This window comes from Corapipo altera, unplaced genomic scaffold (genome assembly GCF_003945725.1).
Source record: "Corapipo altera isolate COAL_440 unplaced genomic scaffold, ASM394572v1 51, whole genome shotgun sequence".
NCBI classification, from domain to species: Eukaryota; Metazoa; Chordata; class Aves; order Passeriformes; family Pipridae; genus Corapipo; species Corapipo altera.
This window is the reverse complement of record NW_020884892.1, coordinates 12795007-12816788: the sequence shown is the minus strand read 5'-3', so window position 1 is coordinate 12816788 and position 21782 is coordinate 12795007. Positions and strand designations below refer to the sequence as shown.

Sequence of the window (21782 nt, the reverse complement as noted above, 5' to 3'; positions counted from 1 at the left end):
AATGTTGGTGTCCAAATGTTGCCACAACTGTGACAAAGCAACACAACATGACTGACCTTCCTTAGCCTGTTGCTTAGGTACAGATTCCTTTCAGCATAGCTAGGGATAAGATAAGTACTTCTACAGAATCATCATATACATTAATACTGTCTCCTTAAAACGTAAGCTATGTGCAAGTCATAGTTCATTGAATCTGCTTACCTGTTGCAAGCATAATAATGAAAAGAAAATCTGAAAGGATAAAAAATGTAATCTAAAATAAAATCCCATTCAGAAAAAATATATATACAAGGAATTCACACAGCATTGACTGGAGGACAATTGCACTTTATGCCACCTTTGACATTTCTTTCTAACTGATAAGAGAGAACATAAGTGGACAGAATTGGTAAATTCAATTTTTGAATTCTTTTTTTTCCTGATTCAGTCCAGATCTTTCACTGTGTTGCATCACCTAGATTAAAAGCAGCGTGGGTCTCCACATTCCAGATTTAAGCCTAACCTTCCAAATGTAAACTTATTACCTCAGATAAGTTTTCAGAGATTTCATATTTCCATGAAACATTTCAGCTTCTCCGCTAAAATTTTAATGTGCAAAACCGAATACCTCCTGGGCAAAGATCACAGTGAAAAAATACAGGTCCCTATAAATTGAAAAGCTGAAAACTACTTCAGTTAACAGTCCTTAGGAAGGTCATAGGTCACCTTCACATCTGGGGAGAGGATGATTCCAGTTGCGGCTGATTCCATGAAGACAAGTCAGAGCTGAATTTCCAATTAATGTGTAGCCAGGAAAACATTCAAATGAAATAGTCTGTCCCACAGTGAAGTCATTTCCAATAACAAAACCATTCCGAAATGGTCGAGGATCAGGACAGCTTTGCAGCTGATATGCTGAAATAAGTAATAAAAATGGGGGAAAAAATAAGTAAGCCACAAATTCTAATTACTTCAAAAATAAAAGCTTTTAATTAGAATAAACTCAATAATCATGGACATCCCATATGTATAAAGTTCCATAACAGTGATGATCAAATCATTGATCCTACACCTGGAGTAGGTACAGTGAAACTAGCTAGGCTTCTGTGCTACTAAATAACATTTCTTTTTGTCATGTGAAGATACCAAACTGAGCTAGAAGATTTGAAGCATTGGCATCTTATTAGAGAACTGAGAAGAAATAAGCAGTGCTCAGTCTGCAGTATCAGAATATCAGAGGTTATATATGTTTGAAAGAAGCAGTTCTCTCTTATGTGATTAAAACACAGACAGGAACTTTTCATTCTGTGACAAATAACAGCATCTCCAAAATGATTACTATTAATAGTAGTAACAGTATAAGCTCTTAAGTCTGGCCTTCTTAGCAGTTTAAGCCATAAATTGACTTTATCTGTAAAAGCTAATACTTTTTACAGTGGCTCACTTCCAGAATGTTACAGAGTTCAAGTCAATTTGGACTTGTTACTATTAAAACAGTAATAGGAGACTGCTCTAACGTAAAAACTCTTTAAATCCTTCTTTGGTGTTATTCAAGTAATGAGAGCAGGTCTAGTTTAAAATATACATTTGACCTTTTTCTGTGAACGGTGGTGATCTAATCCCTTTTACATGAATATGTAACTCTATAAATAGAATTATGATCTTGCAGTCTTCATGAGCTCAGCATGACCTACTTGGGTGCAACAGAACAAGAACCTTTCAGGGAAATTGCAAACTAGGAAACGGATTTGGAGATTTCTGGGTTGGTATTAATTTTCACTAGTCTACATCAATCCAGTACTCTAAAACAGTATTTAGATCATATCCTTCCAGAACACAATACACAAAATCCCCAAAAGCCCATAAAACCTTCAGCAGCCATATTGTTCTCACAAGAATATCCAAATCTCACCTTGATATACAATATGAAATCCTTGTTTATTCTGTGAGTAATCACTGTGAAAGTATAAGCTGGTTTCATGAGTTGTGCTGAACAGAGAGGCTGGGAGCTGAGGGCCACTTAGTCTCCCAATAACCGTGCTAGTTTCTGTAGATCCACTCCTAACTTCTAAGTAGTCATGTATGGTCTCCGTTGAGAAATTCAAAAATTGCAAATGGACACCTGAAAAATATTGTAAGTAAAAGCCACCAGTATTGATACCAGGAAAGAAAATAAAGTATGTACATCTTACATTGATAATCACAGCAAATAATCAGTTGGAAATGCATGTGTTACATCACTGGATAGAAACCATGGAATTCAGTTTGAAGCACTGTTTTTCCATACGCATTACTAATTTTGAGAGGCTGACAAGGTAAAAAATGCTAATGTACTGAAATACTGACATAATCCAAGGCATCAAACTGTAGGTTACATATATATTACTTTTTGGAAAACATTGTTCTTTGTGTATTTAGAATCACAGAATCATAGAATTTAGATCAAATTTAAGTTCTGAATTCTGAATACATTCCATTTAGCTAAATCTTTCCTGTTTTCAATTACATAATCTCCTTTTCTATTAAATGAAAAAATGCTTTGTGTGTATACACCTGAAAAAAAGAAGTGACAGACTTCTATCTCAGAGATAGCTCCACTCTAGTTGTACATAAACTGATCTCTCTCGGATTATATTTATTTTTTAAAAAACATTTATATACATGAAATAATGAGGCACAGTTAAAAAAAATGCATCTTATATGGATTATATGTATTGTAAAAGTATGTAGAAGTAAAGTATCTGCTCCTTCAAGGTTATCTGGTCACTGACCTTTTTTCAACGGAGCAAGAAAAAATAAGAAGAGGACGAAGGCATGAACAAGAGCATACCAACACATGAACCCGAAGGACAAACAGTAAGTGAGGTAGTGATGAGAATAGAGAATAAAAGGAACATATTTCATGTAAAATGGGGCTGGTCAGTATGTTTGTCTGGTTGAGCACCTGGTCACATCTGTCCTATCATCTCATATCTTCTTATTAAATCTTTTCTTAGCTATCTGTCTGTGTAATCTCACTCTTAATCTTGCGTTTATGTGTTGGCAAGGATTAAGTGCCAGCTACTGGTGAGACCTGAACCCGAGCAGAACTTGGTGCCTGTTACTGGAGTGGTGTGGGTGCCTCCAGCCAGTGGTGCCAACTACTTGAGGGAGTAAGAGGTCGTAGCTCTCTGGATCTAGGGATAGTCCTACAGACCTCATTCCTAGATTGTCAGCTAACGGAGGCACCAGTGTGAGTGGACTGGGTGCCAGCTTCTGAAGTCAAAGCAGGGAGCCTCTGGCCTGAAATGTTTACAAGGAACTTTCAGTCACTGGGATGGGAACAGTGTGTTCTTGAAACCAGCTACTGGGAGGACTAGTAGTGGGGCGATGAAGAGCTCAGTGTTGGTGGTTGTAATAGAGCCGTGAGGCTGTGGGTCACAGCCTTGTGCCTGGTGCTGGCTGCTGAGGGGTAAGTGTCTATATCATCCCCAGTCCCAGTGAGTGTAGGGATGCACACGTGTCACCTGCTCACAAACTTTCAGTTGGACTAGACAGTGAGTAGGAAGGCCTTGGGTCCAGTTCAGGGTATTAGGCAGGATGAGTCCATGCTGGTACACTCAGGACTTGAAGAAATGGAGTACATAAGGGATGAGTGTGAGTGCTGCACATTTGCAGCAAGCATCAAACTGGACTGGCTGGTGAGTAGGGGACCCATGAAGCCTGAGATCCAGAGGGGGCTGCAAGCAGATGCTCTAGGCATCCACAATGTATGTGTGTTTGTCAACCTAGAGGACATTGTGTGTGTATCTTTAGTGACCTTCTGTCTCTGCCAACCCATGAGGAGGAGGGGACTTGGCTGCCTGTGTTTGTGTTTTAAGTAAGCCCTGTAAGTAAGTGTGTTGAAGGTAGTACCCTTCTCAGTGTCAGTGTGTGTTACCAGCCACATCAGTGTCCTCTGTGTTTGTGTGTCAGTGCTCAGCTTTGTTACTATTTGAATCTGCAAATGGTAAAGTGGCACATGGCTACCACTCATCTCGGGCAGAGATTTTGTGTCTCTGGGCACCAGACTGAGCTCCACAGGCAGGAGGATCCTCAGCTGGAGTGGCTGCAGGAGGTGGTTGCACTTATAACACTTCTTTCTAAGTCACTAAAAAAATGTAAATCATGTTAGCTAACCATCATTCATCAGTCCCTCTCCCATTAAACATGGAGTTCAATTATTTAATTCTCATACACACACTGTGGCATATGATGGTCTTAGTGACAGAAATTTCTGATTATTTGGTTTAGTAAGGAACAGGGAGGTAGCTTACTATCCATTAGCATGTTATCTCTCCTAACCAGGTGGAGTATTGCAATGATTATGTGGCAAGAGGAGAAGAAAATGTTCAGCAGTTGAGTAGTTATAGGTCTTTTAAACATTTTCCTGTTTATACAAATTTCTATATAATTACGACAAAGTAGAATTTGTATTTTGTCAGGAACTAGTGCAAATACAGAATGATAATGGAGTAGTTTCATTAGAAAGATGATTGAGCTCCACTGGTGTTTCTGGTAAAGACATGCAACATAATTTCATATAAAATTGAAAGGAAAAGATATAATATCAGATAAATTATGAAAAAGTAATGAATAATTTTATAACTCCTAGACTGTAATAGTTAAATAGTGTTTGTCACTGTCTTTTAGAGTTTTCTCCCTAGATACCATGTAAAGTTTGTGAATGGTTTTATGAAGCATAGAATATTTTATATGCTACCAGAAAAAAAGAAAGGTGCATAATTAAATTACTATTAACATGATAATTTCTGTCTTTCTTTATCAGAAGACAGCCTATATGTCATAAGAAAACACTTTCTTATAAATGTCTTTCTTTGACCTTGCCACCTTCCAAATCAACTTATATCCAAGTTTTTCTCTTTTTCTGTGATATTTGTAGGCTTGGCCTTTCATTTGATACTGTGAACCAAACACTTGTCCAAAGTTTAAGCTGCCATTAATAACTACCGACTCTTGTGATCTTGCTGTCAGGTTTTTTTCCTCTTTCACCCACTTTCTTTGATACAAGACCATGTCTAATATATTTTTGCCCATCATTCTGCTCTCTGTACTCTACTATCTTTATCTACAAGTTCCTGAACCGTAGCAGTATTCCCAAGTATTCGTCCTTTCCTCAGCCTGTCTCTATTTGTCTGAGACTTCTGCTTGTTGGACTGATTTTTTCTCTGACTTTTTGCAGTTTGGACACCCCTCTTGAAAGAGCATTTAAAATATTTGTAAATACAAATATATTTGTATATGTACATCAACACAGTTGGTTTAGATTACACTATTAGCTGACATCCAGTGGAAAAGCTTATGATCTGTAATTAATAACTGAGAAAAAAAAAATTAGAATCAGTTAAACAAGTGAAAGTCTATAGAAGCGATGGTGTTTTTGTGTTTTTCTATTTACTACTCAGAAGAGTTGGATTTAAGTGCCCCCACTGGACTGGAATCACAGCATCACTAAAACCAGTTTTAGCCATCACTTCTTCAAATGTCACGTTTTTTCTTTTTAAAATGAAATTTTACTTTAATTTTCAATGCTGTTTTAATCACATCCCATTTAGAAAAGGTCAAAAATGTCAAGCACTTGTTCCTAGAAAAAGGAGCATTTTATTTTCCTATACATGAACTGGAAAACAGTTGATAAATCCAGTGAATAAACTTCAGTTAGGACAAAGCAGTTCAGAACTATTGATTTTGGTGAAGCTAAACTTATTTATCAAAGAAACTGTTTCCAAAACTTGAATAGTTGAATTTCCTGCCTAATGGAAGTCAAACTAAATAGTATGTTAATAATAAAAAGTTTAAATAGAAGTCTGAAGAGTCAAATTAGAATTATTGGAAACATATGCCTGGGAGAATGTAAGCAAAAAAATGGATTGTAGTAAGGAGTCAGTATTGGAAAAGTGATAGGACAGCAGTAAAGTGAGCCAAGAGGCAGAAAGCAACATAAAAAGATAAAAAGACAGCAGGTTCTAAATGCAGTCAAACACACTATTTTATGAAATGTGAAATTTAATCGATATTCCAGATTTTTATTATTTTTTTCTTTATTAGCAATTGTCTTTGGAACCATCTGACAAAGTATCCTGTTCCCTGATAGCTCTGAATATTTTTTTCTCCTGAAGATTTGACTCAGGGAGGATGTATCTACTTTTTTTTTTTTTTTGGTTGGTTGTTTTTTTGGTTTTGTTTTGGTTTTGTTTTGTTTTTTTGTGATAACTCAATGAGCAGAAATCTCCTTGGAATCTGAAGATTCTAGGCAGCATTGTGACTCATGATGAAACATTAGAAACTGTCCCACCAGGTCGTCTAGAAATTCAGGTAGTGGCAGAGTTAAAGTGTTGATGTTATTTCTTTAAAATGATAATACAAAAAAAAAAATCAATTATTGACTGGTCTTTTGAACAAAATGCAAACAAATAAATTGGGTTCTAATATTCTAATTCTAATAATTTTATATTCTAATATAATTTATTTCCCACAGATAGATTCTATGGGAACCTGTGCAGAACAATTGGCTTTCATTTAAACAATAAGTGAACAAAGCTTGTAGGATTTCTAATCAAAAATATCACAAAATTGATTTTAAAAAGAGGAGGGAAAAAATCTGAACACATGCAGAAGGGAACACTGTTTGGGATGTCACACTCACTTACTCTGGAAGACCCAGAAATGAATATGACAGAAGATGGCAAGTATAAAATAGAAAACAGTGAGGTATGTCTAAAAAAAACCAGCATGCTATTCAACTAGCATATAAAGAAAAAAATTGAAGTGCACATACTCCTAAAAAGGTTCCACAAGTGTTAAAAAATTAGATAGGACAACTGTACTGGCTAGCTTTGAATAAAGATTTCAAAATAAAATATAGACAAGATCCACCCAAAGTTGCTCAAGGGTTTAGGCAGTGTAATTAAAATGCTGATAATTCCCTTATAAAATCATAGTGAATAGGAGAAGTTCTGGTGACTCAAAAAAGCCTGAAAATATATCCACCTTTAAGACAAGAAGGAGGACCTAGGCAAGGGCAACTACAGGTTCACTGCAGTCCTTGGGAAGATTATGGAACTTGTTTGATTGGAAACAATTTCCAAACACATAAAAGACAAGAAAGGGACTCAGGAGCACTCAACATGGATTTGCTAAATGAAAATAACAGTCAATCAACCATTATTTCCTTCTATTATTAAACTGACAAAGGCAGAGCGGTGGATATAATATGCTTCACTCTGCTATGGGTTTTGACTCAGTCTATAGCATTCTCATCTGGAAGTTCAACAAACATGAATTTGATGAATGGAAAGGAAGTATGTTAAATATTAACATAACTTTGAGGCTCCAAGGGTGACAATTAGCCATTCAGTAGTTGGCAACCAGTAACAAGGACCATATTCCACAGATTTCTATGAGAAATTACACTGTTCTGTCTTTGGGAGAGACCTAGAAAATGAGAATGCATTCTCAACAAATATGTGGAGGATACTAAACTAGGGGGCATGGATGATGTACTAAATGGCACAATTTCTGTTCAGTGAACACTGAAAAACTTCAGAATGGAGTAAACAAACCCTTCTTAAAGGCATGCACAATGAAAGGTGCAAGGTTCTACATCTGGAGCACAACATTCTTACATGTAATTACAGGCTGGGAATTGAATAGCTGAGTAGCAGCCCCAATTAGAAGGTTCTGCCCGTTGTAGTGGCCTTGATTAAGTGTTACCAACAATTTTACTCTGAGTGGGAAGCTTGACAACTTTGAGTGGGAGGCTTCTGGAGTTCCTTTCAAGGAACATTTTTGTGCTGCTGTGATATTCACCTAGGATATGCAAATGATAATTAATTCAAATGTAGCTTTAACTTCTAAAGTGATAGTGACTTGCTTTGAAATATTCATGATAGCTATTTATTTTCGTTGGGTTTGTGACTTCCCAAAAAGAAATCAATCCTGTTAAGTTAGAAAATTGTGCTTAATTCTAATAAACAATTTTGTCTTTATCAGAAAATTATGGCACATGTTAAAAGAAAAAAAAAAGAACCTTTTAGCTTTTCTATTCTATTTCTTTCTTTTAAGGCTTTGATAACTTCTTTAAATGAATTATAATTAATTTTGGGTTTTGATAGGATAAAGATTATCAATATTTTAAAATCTATGTTCAGTGTTTTGAATTCATAAAAAAGCCTGACCAATTTTAATCTATGAAGGAACACATACCAAACCCAATAGGTAGTTTTATTGTCCATGTGCAATCCAAACTACTAGGATAGTTGCCAGGAAACCCAGGGCTGAGGATCACTCCACTGAAGTCTGACATGCCACCACCACATTGTGCTGAAAATAAAAGCAAAGACCTTTTTCAGAGGAGTGAAATGAGTTAAAAACTAATCCAGAGCATTAAAGATCCTCATCACATTAATAATATAACAATAGCTAGGTTTATATTTCAAAAAACATACAAATATTCCTTTACCACTAAATATCTGTAAGAAAGTAATTTACAAGTAGGTACTCTAAAAACAGGTATCTGAATTGACTAGGTTTTAACTTAGGGAACATGTGCACCTGACAAGAGAATAGAATAATTTCGGCTGGGAAAGATCTCCAAGATCATTTAGTCCAACCTGTGACTGATCACTACCTTGTCAACTAGACCATAGCACTAAGTGCCATTTCCAGTCACTTCTTGAACACCTACAGGGATGGTGACTCCAGCACCATCCTGGGTAGCCAGAAATTACCTGAAATGCCTCCTCCTGACCCTTCTCTTCTCCAGGGCTAAACAACCCCTGCTCCCTCAGCCCCTCCTTATATGACTTGTGCTCCAGACCCTTCACAAGTTTCACTGTCCTAATGTTTACTCTGCACTCTGTGTGAACTGTCTTTGTGACAGGCAAGAGGTACAGATCAGCTCATAGCAGCACTGAGACATCAGTTTGTAAAGGAGCATCTGAATAATATAACAATGTAATTTAAAGACTCTGTACTGAAAGTGTTTGAAGAGGCCCTTTAAAAACTGCATCTGTATCCTATTGTTCTAAAAATGAGATAAAATGAACAGACTTAGAAAAGGTACACACACACATACTTCCAGAAATCAAACTAAATCCATATTTCAACTTAATTTTTTGTTAAGGTATGACATTAGTGAATAAAGTAACTTAGATTTCCATATTACATTTAAAGGTGTTAATTATGATAAATAGAATTTTTGTTTAACAGCTTTGTCCATGTAAGAGTTGCTACATCATTTGAAACACAAGTAAAAATCGTTACTTGCAAAAAAGAAGGAAAGTAAAGGGGAAGAAAACTTCCTAGAATTTCAGCACAGTGTCTTTGTCTTCAGAATTTACCAGGAGCAGTGCAATTATAATATCAGACTTCCTAACCATATGTTAATGCTTAATGACAGAAACTGAAGACTAACTCCTGAAAAAATTCTTACAAATATCTCAATCTTGTTGAATATTTATAAATTCTAAACTGAGGGAGCTCAGTACCTCATAGGAGGTTTTTAACACCCCACAGGATTAAGAACAGGATTATCTGAGGCTGCTCAAGAGGATATATAATCTGTCTTCAAGAAAAGTAAAGTAGAAGATCTTTAATGAGCAGGATCCTGTTTTCCATACATTCAAGATTATAAATAGTGATAACTTTTAGTGTTAGGGAACCCAAACGAAAAGGCATTTCTATGCAGTGAAAGAGAATACAACTAGAAGTTTTAAAATCCTCACATTTATTCCTCATACAAAGAGAGTATATTTAAATACACTTCAGATTTTTCATTTCCATTTATGACAGCTTTCAGTGGTTTTTTTCAGTAATATTAATATGGACATGTATATAATATAACTTGAAAAATAATGTGTTTTCTGATATTGGGTAGACATGCCTATGTTGAACCCATTAGAGATGAAAATGTAATGTTATTTCTATTTTAGTATGTACTACAATAACCAACACTTTTCTGGGGAAATGAGTCCTAAATAAATTACCTATGTTTTTGAGGCTCTCTAGAGGTCTCAATTCTGATAATGAATTGATGATAGATTCTAGCTAAACATATAGAATCATATCATAGAACAGTTTGGATCGAAAGGGACAACATACTTCTTTCTTTTCCTACGTGGACATTTCAGAAAAGATTTACCAATATAAGTTTGAGACAACCTTTGAAAACCTTTAGTTTAATTTGACCATTTTCACATTTAATTAAGTTATTCCAGTTGTCCCTATTCTTTCCCCTACATGTATCTATTTTGTGTTCTCTGGTTTTCTCATTCTGGCATATTTAAGAAACATTATGTAAACTGAACATACCTAAACATATTGGAATTGGATAATTCCATCTTCTTACTGGTCCAGGCATACAAGTGATATGTGAATGTCCCTAAAATGACACAATATGTGCTAATTCATATAAAAAATATACAGCATACAGCACAACTTAATATCTCAACAAAAATAATGTATAATTTAATACACCATCAAAATATATAAACCCAAAAGTATAACAATAATTGTACACTGTGAATTGTACTCATGGGTTTAAAATTCGCAAAGAGTTCATTGTCCGTTTTATAGTGACAGACGCAAATATAACCACGTTAAACAATTAAAAGAAATTTGAAATTGGAAACTTGTCTTACCTGAAGAGAATAACCCTGATCACACTGGAAAGACACCACATCTCCAACCATGTATCTGTCTCCAATTTTGATTCCATTGCTTGGGGTCTGTGGTTCAGGACAAGAATCCAAACCTATAGCTGAGAAAAGCAGAGAAGTTTAAATGTTCTAAGGAACATAAAATGTGGGTTTAGATTCACAGAGAACTTCTCTGTACACTGTATAAAAGTACACTGTATTTTAGGGAGCTCTTGGGTACTGGTAGTTGTCTGTGGACTAGCAAGTATATTATTTTGGAAAAAGTGTTATATAAGGAGAAAAAAAGGTGCTCCTGGAAAAGCTGGCAGCCCATGGATTGGACAGGGGCACTCTCTGCTGGATCAAGAACCGGCTGGAGGGTGGGGCCCAGAGAGTGGTGGTGAACGGTGTTGCATCCAGTTGGCAGCCGGTCACTAGCAGTGTCCCCCAGGGATCAGTGTTGGGTCTAATCCTGTTTAATATCTTTACTGATGATCTGAATGAGGGGATTGAGTCCACCATCAGCAAATTTGCAGATGATACCAAGTTTGTGGGGGAGTGTTGATCTGCTGGAAGGCAGGAGGGTTCTGCAGAGGGACCTGGACAGGTTGGAGAGTTGGGCTGATTCCAATGGGATGAGGTTCAACGAGGCCAAGTGCCGGGTCCTGCACTTTGGCCACAACAACCCCATGCGGCGCTACAGGCTGGGCACAGAGTGGCTGGAGAGCAGCCAGGCAGAAAGGGACCTGTGAGTCTGGATTGACAGGAAGTTGAACACGAGCCAGCAGTGTGCCCAGGTGGCCAAGAGGGCCAATGGCATCTTGGTCTGTATCAGGAACAGTGTGGCCAGCAGGACCAGGGCAATGATTCTGCCTCTGTACTTGGCACTGGTGAGGCCGCACCCCGAGTGCTGTGTCCAGTTCTAGGTCCCTCAATTTAGGAAGGACACTGAGGTGCTGGAGCAGGTCCAAAGAAGGCCGACGAGCCTGGTGAAGGGACGTGAGTACAGACCCTACAAGGAGCAGCTGAGGGAGCTGGGGCTGTTTAGCCTGGAGGAGTCTCAGGGGAGACCTCATCACTCTCTACAACTATCTGAGGGGAGGTTGTAGCCAGGTGGGCATTGGTCTCTTCTCCCAGGTAACCAGCAGTAGGACAAGAGGACACAGTCTTAAGCTGTGTCAGGGAGGTTTAGTCATTAGGAAGAATGTTTTACAGAGAAAGTCATTTGGCATTGGAATGGGCTGCCCATGGAGGTAGTGGATTCACCGTCCCTGGAGGTATTTAAGAAGAGACTGGATGCGGCATGTAGTGCCACGGTCTAGTAGACAAGGTGGTGTTGGGTCAATGGTTGGTCACAATGATCTCAGAGGTCTTTTCCACCCTGGTTGATTTTGTGATTCTGTGTGATTCTATAAAAAGTTACTTTTCATTTATCTTGTAGAATAGCATATTTCATTGAGCTACTGGTTAATTTGGTATCTACTGAGGGACATCAATATTATTTCCTGAATCAGAAATTTTCAACATATACTTTGGGTTTAAACATTCACAGAGAAAACATTACTTTTGTACAGATTCATACACATACACCTCTGCATAAATCCATACATGCATGTTTGGCTATTATTCTCAGCATGGACCAATACTATAAATAGTACACTGTGAATTTTTTCTTTTTTTAGAAAATTGTATACAGATAGTACACTACACACATTATTTGGACATATAGGAATGCATTTTCACTTTTACTAGATTTGGTCTTATTTTATTTCAATTTCATAACTTCCTGTTTTTTTCCCCACCCGAAGTTGTAAGTAGCTGAGAGAGTACCTGCATTTCAAGGAAATGGCAGGATAATTCTATCTATAATTAATGTTTTGTTATAGACAAGTGATCAGGTAACAATTTTGCAAGGCTCTGTTCTCCAGCTGGCTAATCAGACAACCAGAGCATGAGATTTGCATAGAGTAAAACTGACAAGAAATAACCATGACACAATTATGCAGATCAGACACCAGAACCAATATAAGCAGAGGGAACTGCACAGCTGGGAAGGAAAAAAGAAAAACCCAAACCCGGAAATCTGCAACAAACTATTAGTGATTGCCAGAATTTCTGTCAGTCAGCTGAGGTAAAGTCGTTCAGAAAGAAAACTCATTTTGTGCAGTAGTCCTAAATATTCCTATTTCATATAGTTTAGATACAACCAGCAAGTACTCTTTATTAATTGAATATTTCTGAATTACCTGTATACTCAAGGTGAAATCCGGCAGCTGAAACACTGATATCAGACTGAAAATTTAGGTACAGATTATTTGATGTGCTGTTTAGAAGTGGAGGTATGGTTGTTCCTGAAAAGAGAATTCAAAACATTATTGAAATGCACAGAAACTGAACTAAATGCATGCATAAGTGTGTGTATGTGTATAGAGTGAAGGAGAGGAAAAGTGGGGAAAAGAGGTGGGAGAGGATGGAAGAGAGACAGGTCACATAACCAATTCCACAACATTTTGTCATCATGGATGCTATCAAACACCTGTCCACATAAAACTTTTATTACATTTTCAGTGCACCACAATATCAGAGACATGAACTGTAGACAAGCAAAGTCTACTATAAATTTATATTACATGCTTTTATCCACAAAAGGAGAAATATTCACTAGGGTTTTCTTAAAAGTAAGAGCAAATCCTGTAACAGGAATAATTTTAAACATAACAGTCACATATATCAAGCAGCTCTGAAAATATGTTGTAGGACTGTTCTTAGAAATGTGAATATTTATTTGTGTTTCAGCACAAGACAATATTATCATTTCTGATCTCATACCATATACCTGTATGGAGTACAATGAAGAAAAACAAAAGAAAACAAGAAAAAGTAAGGCAAACAGAACTGTCTCCTTTATTTAAAATAAAGATAAATGATGCATCCTTTTGTCATGTAAAATTTCAAGAGAAACCTATTTTTGAGGTTTGTGTTTCTAGACCCTACTATATGACTGGGAAAAAAATAGGATTAATACAGATCTAGTGTGGAAGTCTCTGAATGTTATTTCCTTTCTAACATTTTCAAATATATAGCTTAATGAAAGTCTGCTAAGTGATGACTGATTAAAAGAGAAATATTACCTATAGTGAATTACAGGAGAAACAAACACACACTGTGCTTGTGCACACTTACACACACACACAAGAACCAGAAAGAGCTATGTGTTTACAATAAAGAGTTGAATCTGTGAATCACTTATTGTAAAATCTTCTCAGTCACCTGAATAACTTCCAAGCCTTGGAGCATTGTTGTCAGCACCATCGTAGAAGTCTAAGGAATCCCAATTGTGTTCTGTGGCAAAACTCACCACTTGGACCTATGAAGAAAAATGTGAGGTAAAGAACACAAACTTCCTCTCTGCATTCAAGCTCAAAGAAGACTCTAAATTGTAGCCTCTGTTGCTCTCAGTCATGAAAAGTTGTCTTGCTCTCCTTGTCAAGGAGAACGGAAAATCACCATTAAGTGAATAAAAAGACAACTTTTTTTTTTTTAATTTGATTGCCAATTCAAATTGTAAATCATGTGACAAGAGTCAGACAACTGTGAAAATCATATGGGTTTAGAATATGATTTCCTTGTTTGGAGGACATTGAGAAGACAAAACATGATATCTTCAATTCCTGCACTTCTTTTTGTTTCTCTGTAGTTTATCCAGTATTAAACCAGTTATTCAATTCTGCCTCCAGGTAAGAGCAACCTGCTGTGTTTGGTTACCTTCATCACTGACTCAGCCCCTGAGGAGAAGCAGTCACCAGAATGCTACAAACAGAAGGCAGAATAGTCACTTCATTTCTTCCAGAGGTTTGTAACGTGATAGACCAATTTAAGGCCACAAAGACAGTCCTCAGTGCTTATTGGAAAGACCCCAGCACCTGGAAGGGATATTCTGACAAAGAGACTCCTGATGGCCTCCTGAAAGACCCTAGCACCTGGGTGAGACTTCTCAGCAACAGACTGATAGGATCAACAAAGGATGGAATGGTATGGAGATAGCATGGCCTTTCTTCACAAACATCCTACCTGATGGGAACTCAGGAAGCAGGCCTATGTCATCTATCACCCCAAAAATTAGTTTATTGACTATAGTCACTCAAACTGCCTAAGAAAAACAAGTATAAAAGGAGTTCAGACATGAGCAAAAATAGGGGAGAATTTCCATAATTTCTGAGGGGGTAAATGACAAGCTGCCTTTTCTCCTTCCAACTTCTCAGGATGCTGCGGGGTGAGCAATCATTTTTATATTTTATTTTGCTTTCACCTTTACTAATTATATTTTACTTCCTTATAGACTAATTGTAATTTGCTTTTTTACTAATTGTACTTTATTTCCTTATACCTTGCCTTATATATATTTTATCTTTACCTTACAGACTAACTGTACTTTGCTTTTTTTGCTTTCCCCCTTTACCTTTACTTCGATATTTGACCTTTACCTTATAGATACTAATTTTACCCTGCCTTACCAGTTTTACTTTGCCCTATACCTTATAGACTACCATGCTTTATTGCCTTAGATCATGTATTCTGACTCATTGTACGTGGTTTGCCTTAAAATGTGTATTTCTTGGTCTTAGTGAGTTAAAGTGTGTGCTAGTGAGAAGCAGCAATATTCTTTCCTTTTTGCTTTGTGTTAGTGAGTGTGTTTAGATTTTTTACTAATCTTTGTAAATTGGTCTGTCATGGAGGTGGGTTGCTTGAGTTTTATATTGAGGTGTTATAGTGATCTACTGCTTCTTAGGGAGTTGTGTTGTTTTTGGAGAGCACGCTTCTGGTTTGAGGTTTTACTAAAGTGGAATTTTGCAGTTAAGTGTTATCACTGATCACGTGAACCCTATAAGTTGTCACAGATTTGTATTAATAAAAGTTATTTCGAGAGTTGCTAAGAGTTAGTCCATTTTTTGTTTGTTTGTTTGTTTGTTTGTTTTTTTCAGTGCTGGCAGGCTCATTGAGAGCAGCATAACTCATAGGAGAAACTTACTGAGAAGGTTCTCCATTGCTATTAAGTGCAGTCCTCAGAAATAGGGTATCAAAAGTCCTGTCCATCTCAGTCAATCTGTCAAACAAAGGGTCTCCCCCTAACAAAATGCTGACTGTTTTCAGACCTTAAAGGCTTTGAACTCCCAGGAGGGGGACACTGATAGACAAAAAAATATATTAATACAGATAGGACAGAAAATCCTTCATTTCTGCTCCTTTTCACGTGTCAAGGTGTCAAAATGCTTCCTCTCATAAGGACATGCAAAGTGGTAAGACTTCAAGAAGGAGGATATATTTGTTCTCATATAGTGAAATTACACCTCACAAAGTAGAGAAATACTAGGTTCCTCTTCTGGAGGGGAAAGAGTCTGGTGCTTTTTTATTTTTTTAGTGAAACTGTTAACTGAAAAGCTTTTAAAGAGTGACAAAAGCACGATGAAACCTCAGTCACTCTCAGAAATAAGTACCTTCATCATTAAGTTAGAAATTATATTTCTTCTGCCTCAATTATTCTTCCTTTTTTTTTTTTTTCCTCAAAATGGAATAACTTCAGTGGAAGAAATAAGCAGCAGTTCCAGTAAAACTAAGTGATGAAGTTATATTTTTATGTGAAATATATGACTGGGGCCTTCTACATAAAAGGAATGTTTAATTTGGCTACCTATTTCTTGGATGGGGGCCTTAAATACTATTCTTTTTTGTAGGAATTGGTCATGTACTACAGTCGAAGGATTTTTTTCTTTTTTTTTCAAGTGAAGCATTGGAGAAGCCCTGACTGTTGGCACGTTTCAGATACATGCAGGATGCTCACTGGGTCTGATCTCCCAGAAAATTTTGATACTTGTCTGTTTGGTTCACAAGGAATTTAGAATGAAACTTATAGGTGTTGTCTCTGTCAGAATATTTCTGAGGAGGTACTGAATGGGGATCACAGGCACATAGGAAACCTTCAGAACAAATTTCAAATTATCTGGCATTTAGGGACATGTTTTCAGGGACAAATTGATGCTAACTATAATTTTTATGTTAATCATAAAACACCTAATTCAAAACATCTGTTTTAGTGAAACTGAAGCTAGTTACCCTAACTACCAGTTGCCCTAACATGCAGTCAATAAATAGGTAGACATCCCTTCAGGCAGTGATTGCAGTCAGTCTGTATTAGCTTTTTGAATTACCTACTCAAAGTGACTTTCTTTCCTAACCTTAGAAAGAACTACGGTTGAATTAATTTCCTGATATAAGGTATTTAAGTTATGTGTCCAAAGGGAAGCTTTTGGTGCACACTTTATATTTACCTAAATATGCTTTTAAATGTCTGCTTTTTTATTTGATATGGGACAGCTCAGCATTTACATCTGATCACAATATTTCAGTAAATTCAACAAAGTAATCATACGCACAGAGAGCTGTTCCACCTAAGTAGTCTAAAATTCCATATCCAAATTTCACAGAAGAATATGTGTTAGGGATATTTTATTTTATCTCCTTTATAGATGAGAAAGTGCCTTTGTTACTTTGAGGAAATAATATCAGTCAGGAAAAATGTCCAGATATTTTACACATTTACATAACAAAAAAGCATTATCTATCACAGTATCAGCTGTATTCAGTTTATTATATCAGGTTCATTATCTTTCTGACAGTCAGACACTATTGGAAGGATCAAGCACGAATATCACACTTCAGGACTGCCCTGCTTCAGTAACAACGTTAAACATTCTACAGATCTAATTACAATAATACGGGTATGGCCAAGAAACTGCCCTGCTGTCACTACTTTTACACAAGTATAAAAGAATTACTTCTTCTGTAACTGATAACCAAAATGAAGGAAGGTATTTGCTAACACGTCAAAAAAACTCGGGAGAACTAGAACAAATGGAAACAGTAAATATATATTTTTTAATTATGACTCTGGAGCAAAAGAATATTATGAAGATTAGACACCTCACTTAAAATAAAAGTTAGTAATTTAATCACCTAGTGCAGTCTGTGATAAGAGATAAACACTTCTAAAAAAACAACACTGATGGCCATAGGCACAATGATGAATTAATGCCTAATTTAAATCCTCTAAGCTATCCTCCTAGTATAAGAAATGCACAGAACAAATTATCCTAATTTGCTGTCTGCTGTCTGCTAATCTAGTCAACTGCTTAAATCAATTAGTATTCCTCAAAATCAATCTCAAAACCGATTTAGGTTATGATTGCTGATGGACATTGGTAGCTTGGAAACTTAAACTCTTAAATATTATCATGTATAGACTTAGGTTGTATTTGTGATGATTTCTGTTTTCTTCCATAGTTTTATATTTTTTAATATTTTTTTAAAGCTTTTTTTAGTTATTTAAAACAAAAATATATAGATTTTTCTGAATGCTTATGAAAAGCAAACTCATGTTGTTTTTGAAACTTTTCCTGACACAGCAGAATACCTTAAAAGCTCTGTGATGTAATTTATTAAAATCTTTAATAAACTATCAACAATGGTTTTCCTGATTTTCGTTATTAAATCTTTACCTCCAGCAATTGAGTTCTTTATTTGTTAGCTACAGGTTATGGTTTAGGAATGATATTCCCCAATTTAATACTCCCACTAAAAGACCACAAGCTGCTCCACTCCACCCCCTCGTAGAAGAGACACAAAAGGTAGAGATCATGAGTTAAGAACAATTTACCAGAAATAGCAATGAGATAAGATAACAAACAGTAAGAGCAACAATATTAACAACAAAAGTATACAAAAGAGGGAGTGATTCACATGCAAAAATGCTCACTAGGGACCTCTGTGACAATGAACAAAGGTGAACCAGTCTCCTACTCCACTACATTTTTTGATCAGAAGCTCCACTCTTCTTCTCAGAGGCCAGAGAGTCCCTTCCCCTGCCCCCAGCAATGATGTGAGGTGGTATCAAATAACCTCCTAGGCATGCCCACACAGATCAGGCTCTGCTCCCTCACAGCTGCTGCAAAAAATTACCTCTGTCTTGGCCGGAACTGGGACACTACAATAGTTATATTTTGAACTGAGGAGAGGCATCTTGCTATCAAGGCTTTTTGAATAGCATTTTGCAAGGAATTTGTTCAGATAATTCTTAAAAGTCCTAATTTATTAAACTCAGCTACCTTCCCAATAAGCAGATTTCTGTCAGTTTCTTTAATGAACTCTTTAGAGTGAGATATGCATGACTTAACTTAATGGATACTTTCTTACTATGTGTTCAATGAAGTTCTTAATCTACTCAAGTAAAGAGAATTCTGAAACTGTTTTGAAGGATCAATTCTCATCTCATGTTGAAAAACACTGAAACATCTTTAGATCACAATGAACTCACATAAACATAGAGTAAATAGCAGAGTTTCTTGGAAAACATATATAACTTGTGCACGGAAGTAGCTTACTTAATTTCACTCTGTTAAAGGAGATATATCAATTCTGGGAGAGCAAAAAAGAATTCATAGGAAGGCTCTTTATTTCCTTTGGCTTACAAGAAGTCACTGATCTATTGAAATAACACATTTTAAAATGATGGTTACTGTCTTCTAAGTAAAAAGTTACAAGTGCATCTTTTAAGATTTTAAAAAAATCTTTTAACTTTTAATCATTGTGTAAATAAAAAGACGTGCAATAAATTCCATTTTAAGAATTGTTAAAGACATTGAAAAATTTGTGAATAAACAATCTTTTCATCCTCATGCATCAGGAAAAGCAGTTCTAATTATGATGATAGCAAGGAAATAGCAAGTATACTCACTTGAATCCCAGCTCCCTCTGGTACTGTGATCTTCCAAACACAATTCAGATTGTTGTCATAAGGCTCAGGGTAACCAGGAGACAAAATGGTCCCTTTGCGCTTTGTTAAAATACCACCACAGGGCACTGAAAGGAAATGCATAAGGCAAAAAAAGAAGTACAAAGCTTCAGAAGTGAGAAAAGTTATTATAAAAGATTATAAAGTGAGAGTGAGAGTTATTATAAAAGATACAATGTTCAGCTACCACGGCTGAAAACTTTTTAAATTGTTGCTACATTAAAAAAATTATATTTGCTTCAGGAAAATAAAACTTTATATCTCAAAAACCTTCTTGACTAATAAAGAATAAGGGAAAATTAAAATTAAGTCAGTTTCCTACCGGACAGAATCACACTTATATCTCTCTTATTTATCTGACCTTTAACAAAGTGAAATCCATTCCATTATCTCCTAGTAATCTTACAAAAACTAAAGCATTTTTTAGGGGTTAACAATGAAGTTTGAACAGTTCTGTATTGTATTTGTATAAAAGATAAAAGTGTCACAAAAAAGGGTAATGTTCTTTCTTAGTCTTGCTACTTTGTTGTCTAAATAATTAATAACACCAGTCTCGACTCCTTGACTGTTCTCTGCTTGTATGAGTTATTCTATTACAGACTGTGGATCTATTACATCATTAAAAAATTTGCAAAATCCTTGCAAGACTGCATTCATCACATCCATGTCCATGGATTAATGGAAGTGTTATGCATGAAACAGGACAGACACATTAAGTACCATGAAGTTTCTCTTGTTCAGCTTGAATGCATCTTGTCTAGATCATTAGATGCTCTAACAGGGACAAAGGATATTAAAGCTTAATCTGCATACAGATATTCTGTCGGTATTTTAGAAGTTGAAGGAAAAGATTGATGAGATGGTTTATCAAATCCATTAGTAGCTAATGTATCACTTCTATGCAACACTACTAAATTCTGAAGGGATTTTAGGAGCTGCAGATACAAGAATTTAGAAAATGGAAGAATACAACTTATCTTAATAATAAATATTGTAGCTACATTTTGTGTGGCATATAATTGATAGAATCTGTTTGGAACTACACAGATAAATTAAAGGTTAGTGTCATTTAAAGTGTTTAAAAAATTGAATAGACAGAATGATCGAGTCCTGTGTTCAGTTCTGTGCCATTCACTACAAGAAAGACATGGAGCAAGTCCAGAGAAGGGTAACAAAGCTGGTGAAGGCTCTAGAGAGTAGGTCCTATGAGGAGGAGCTGAGAGATTCGGGGTTGTTTAGTCTGAAGAAAAGTAGTCTTGGGGAGACTTATCCCTCTCTAAAACTATCAGGAAAGAGGTTGCAGCAAGTTGGGGGTTTGCTTCTTCTCCCAGGCAACATGTGACAGTACGAGAGGAAATGGCCTCAAGCTGTGCCAGGGGAAGTTTAGGTTGAACATCAAGAAGAATTTTTTCATGGAAGGGGTGGCTAAGCATTGGAACGGACCACCCAGGGAGGTGATGGAGTCACCATCTCAGGAAGTGTTCAAGGAAAGAATAGATGTGGCAGTACTTAGTGCTATGATCTAGTTGACATGGTGGTGTTTGGCAAAGGTTAAACTCAATGATCTGAGTTTAATGATTCTATGATTCAATGATTTTATGTTTATTAGCTGTAAGAAAATATTGAAATATTCACTAGAATTAAGGCAATTTAATATGGTCATGTCTACCTCTTCAATTATTAAACTGATTTAGTTTAATGCAATTTTCACCTCATATGCATTCTATTACCTCTATTGGCATAGGGATTCTCATACAGAAGGTGGTCTGTAACCCTTCCTAGTCCAACTTGCTTTCTCTTCCATAGACTAAATCATGTGTTAAAATATCAATAATATATTGTGATCAATGTTCAAAACAATTACTTCAACACTTTGTCAAGTTGTTATATCTGAAAAAACAAATGGAATACATTTCAAGGGGAAAAATAGTACAATTCTATTGATTAAACTGTAATCCCTGAGAAGAAATTAAATACAGCTATATACTTCATCTTCTTATTGATATAGAAATTACGGTTCTCTTGCTGTGGCTGAAACAGTCTAAATAAATAATATTTGTGTATAAAAGCGGTTTAGTCATATTTTATAAATATTACCCCACTGACACTTAACCTTGATCTTTATCAAGATTTTAGTATTTTGTAGAAAATCTTTTACTTTACTGAAAACCACTCAGACTCTACCATGCACTATCAGCTGAGTAGCACAGAAGATTAAAAATCAACCAAATGAAAATACGTTCTTTATTTTATTTTATTTTATCTTATTTTATTTTATTTTA

The 21782-nt window shown here is 36.0% G+C and overlaps 1 protein-coding gene across 6 annotated transcripts in view; it reads right to left on the bottom strand.

Moving 5' to 3' along the window:
- The window catches only part of CSMD3 (CUB and Sushi multiple domains 3), a 610641-nt gene that overhangs the window by 95559 nt on the left and 493300 nt on the right, over window positions 1-21782 (bottom strand). For all 6 annotated transcript variants that reach the window (XM_027645674.1, XM_027645676.1, XM_027645678.1 and 3 more), the window contains 8 exons: window positions 19444-19568; window positions 13926-14022; window positions 12902-13006; window positions 10659-10777; window positions 10330-10399; window positions 8224-8340; window positions 1892-2101; window positions 706-894 (listed from right to left, as the gene is read on the bottom strand). In XM_027645674.1, the coding sequence (XP_027501475.1) occupies window positions 706-894; window positions 1892-2101; window positions 8224-8340; window positions 10330-10399; window positions 10659-10777; window positions 12902-13006; window positions 13926-14022; window positions 19444-19568 (1032 nt within the window). The remainder of the gene's footprint in view (window positions 1-705; window positions 895-1891; window positions 2102-8223; window positions 8341-10329; window positions 10400-10658; window positions 10778-12901; window positions 13007-13925; window positions 14023-19443; window positions 19569-21782) is intronic.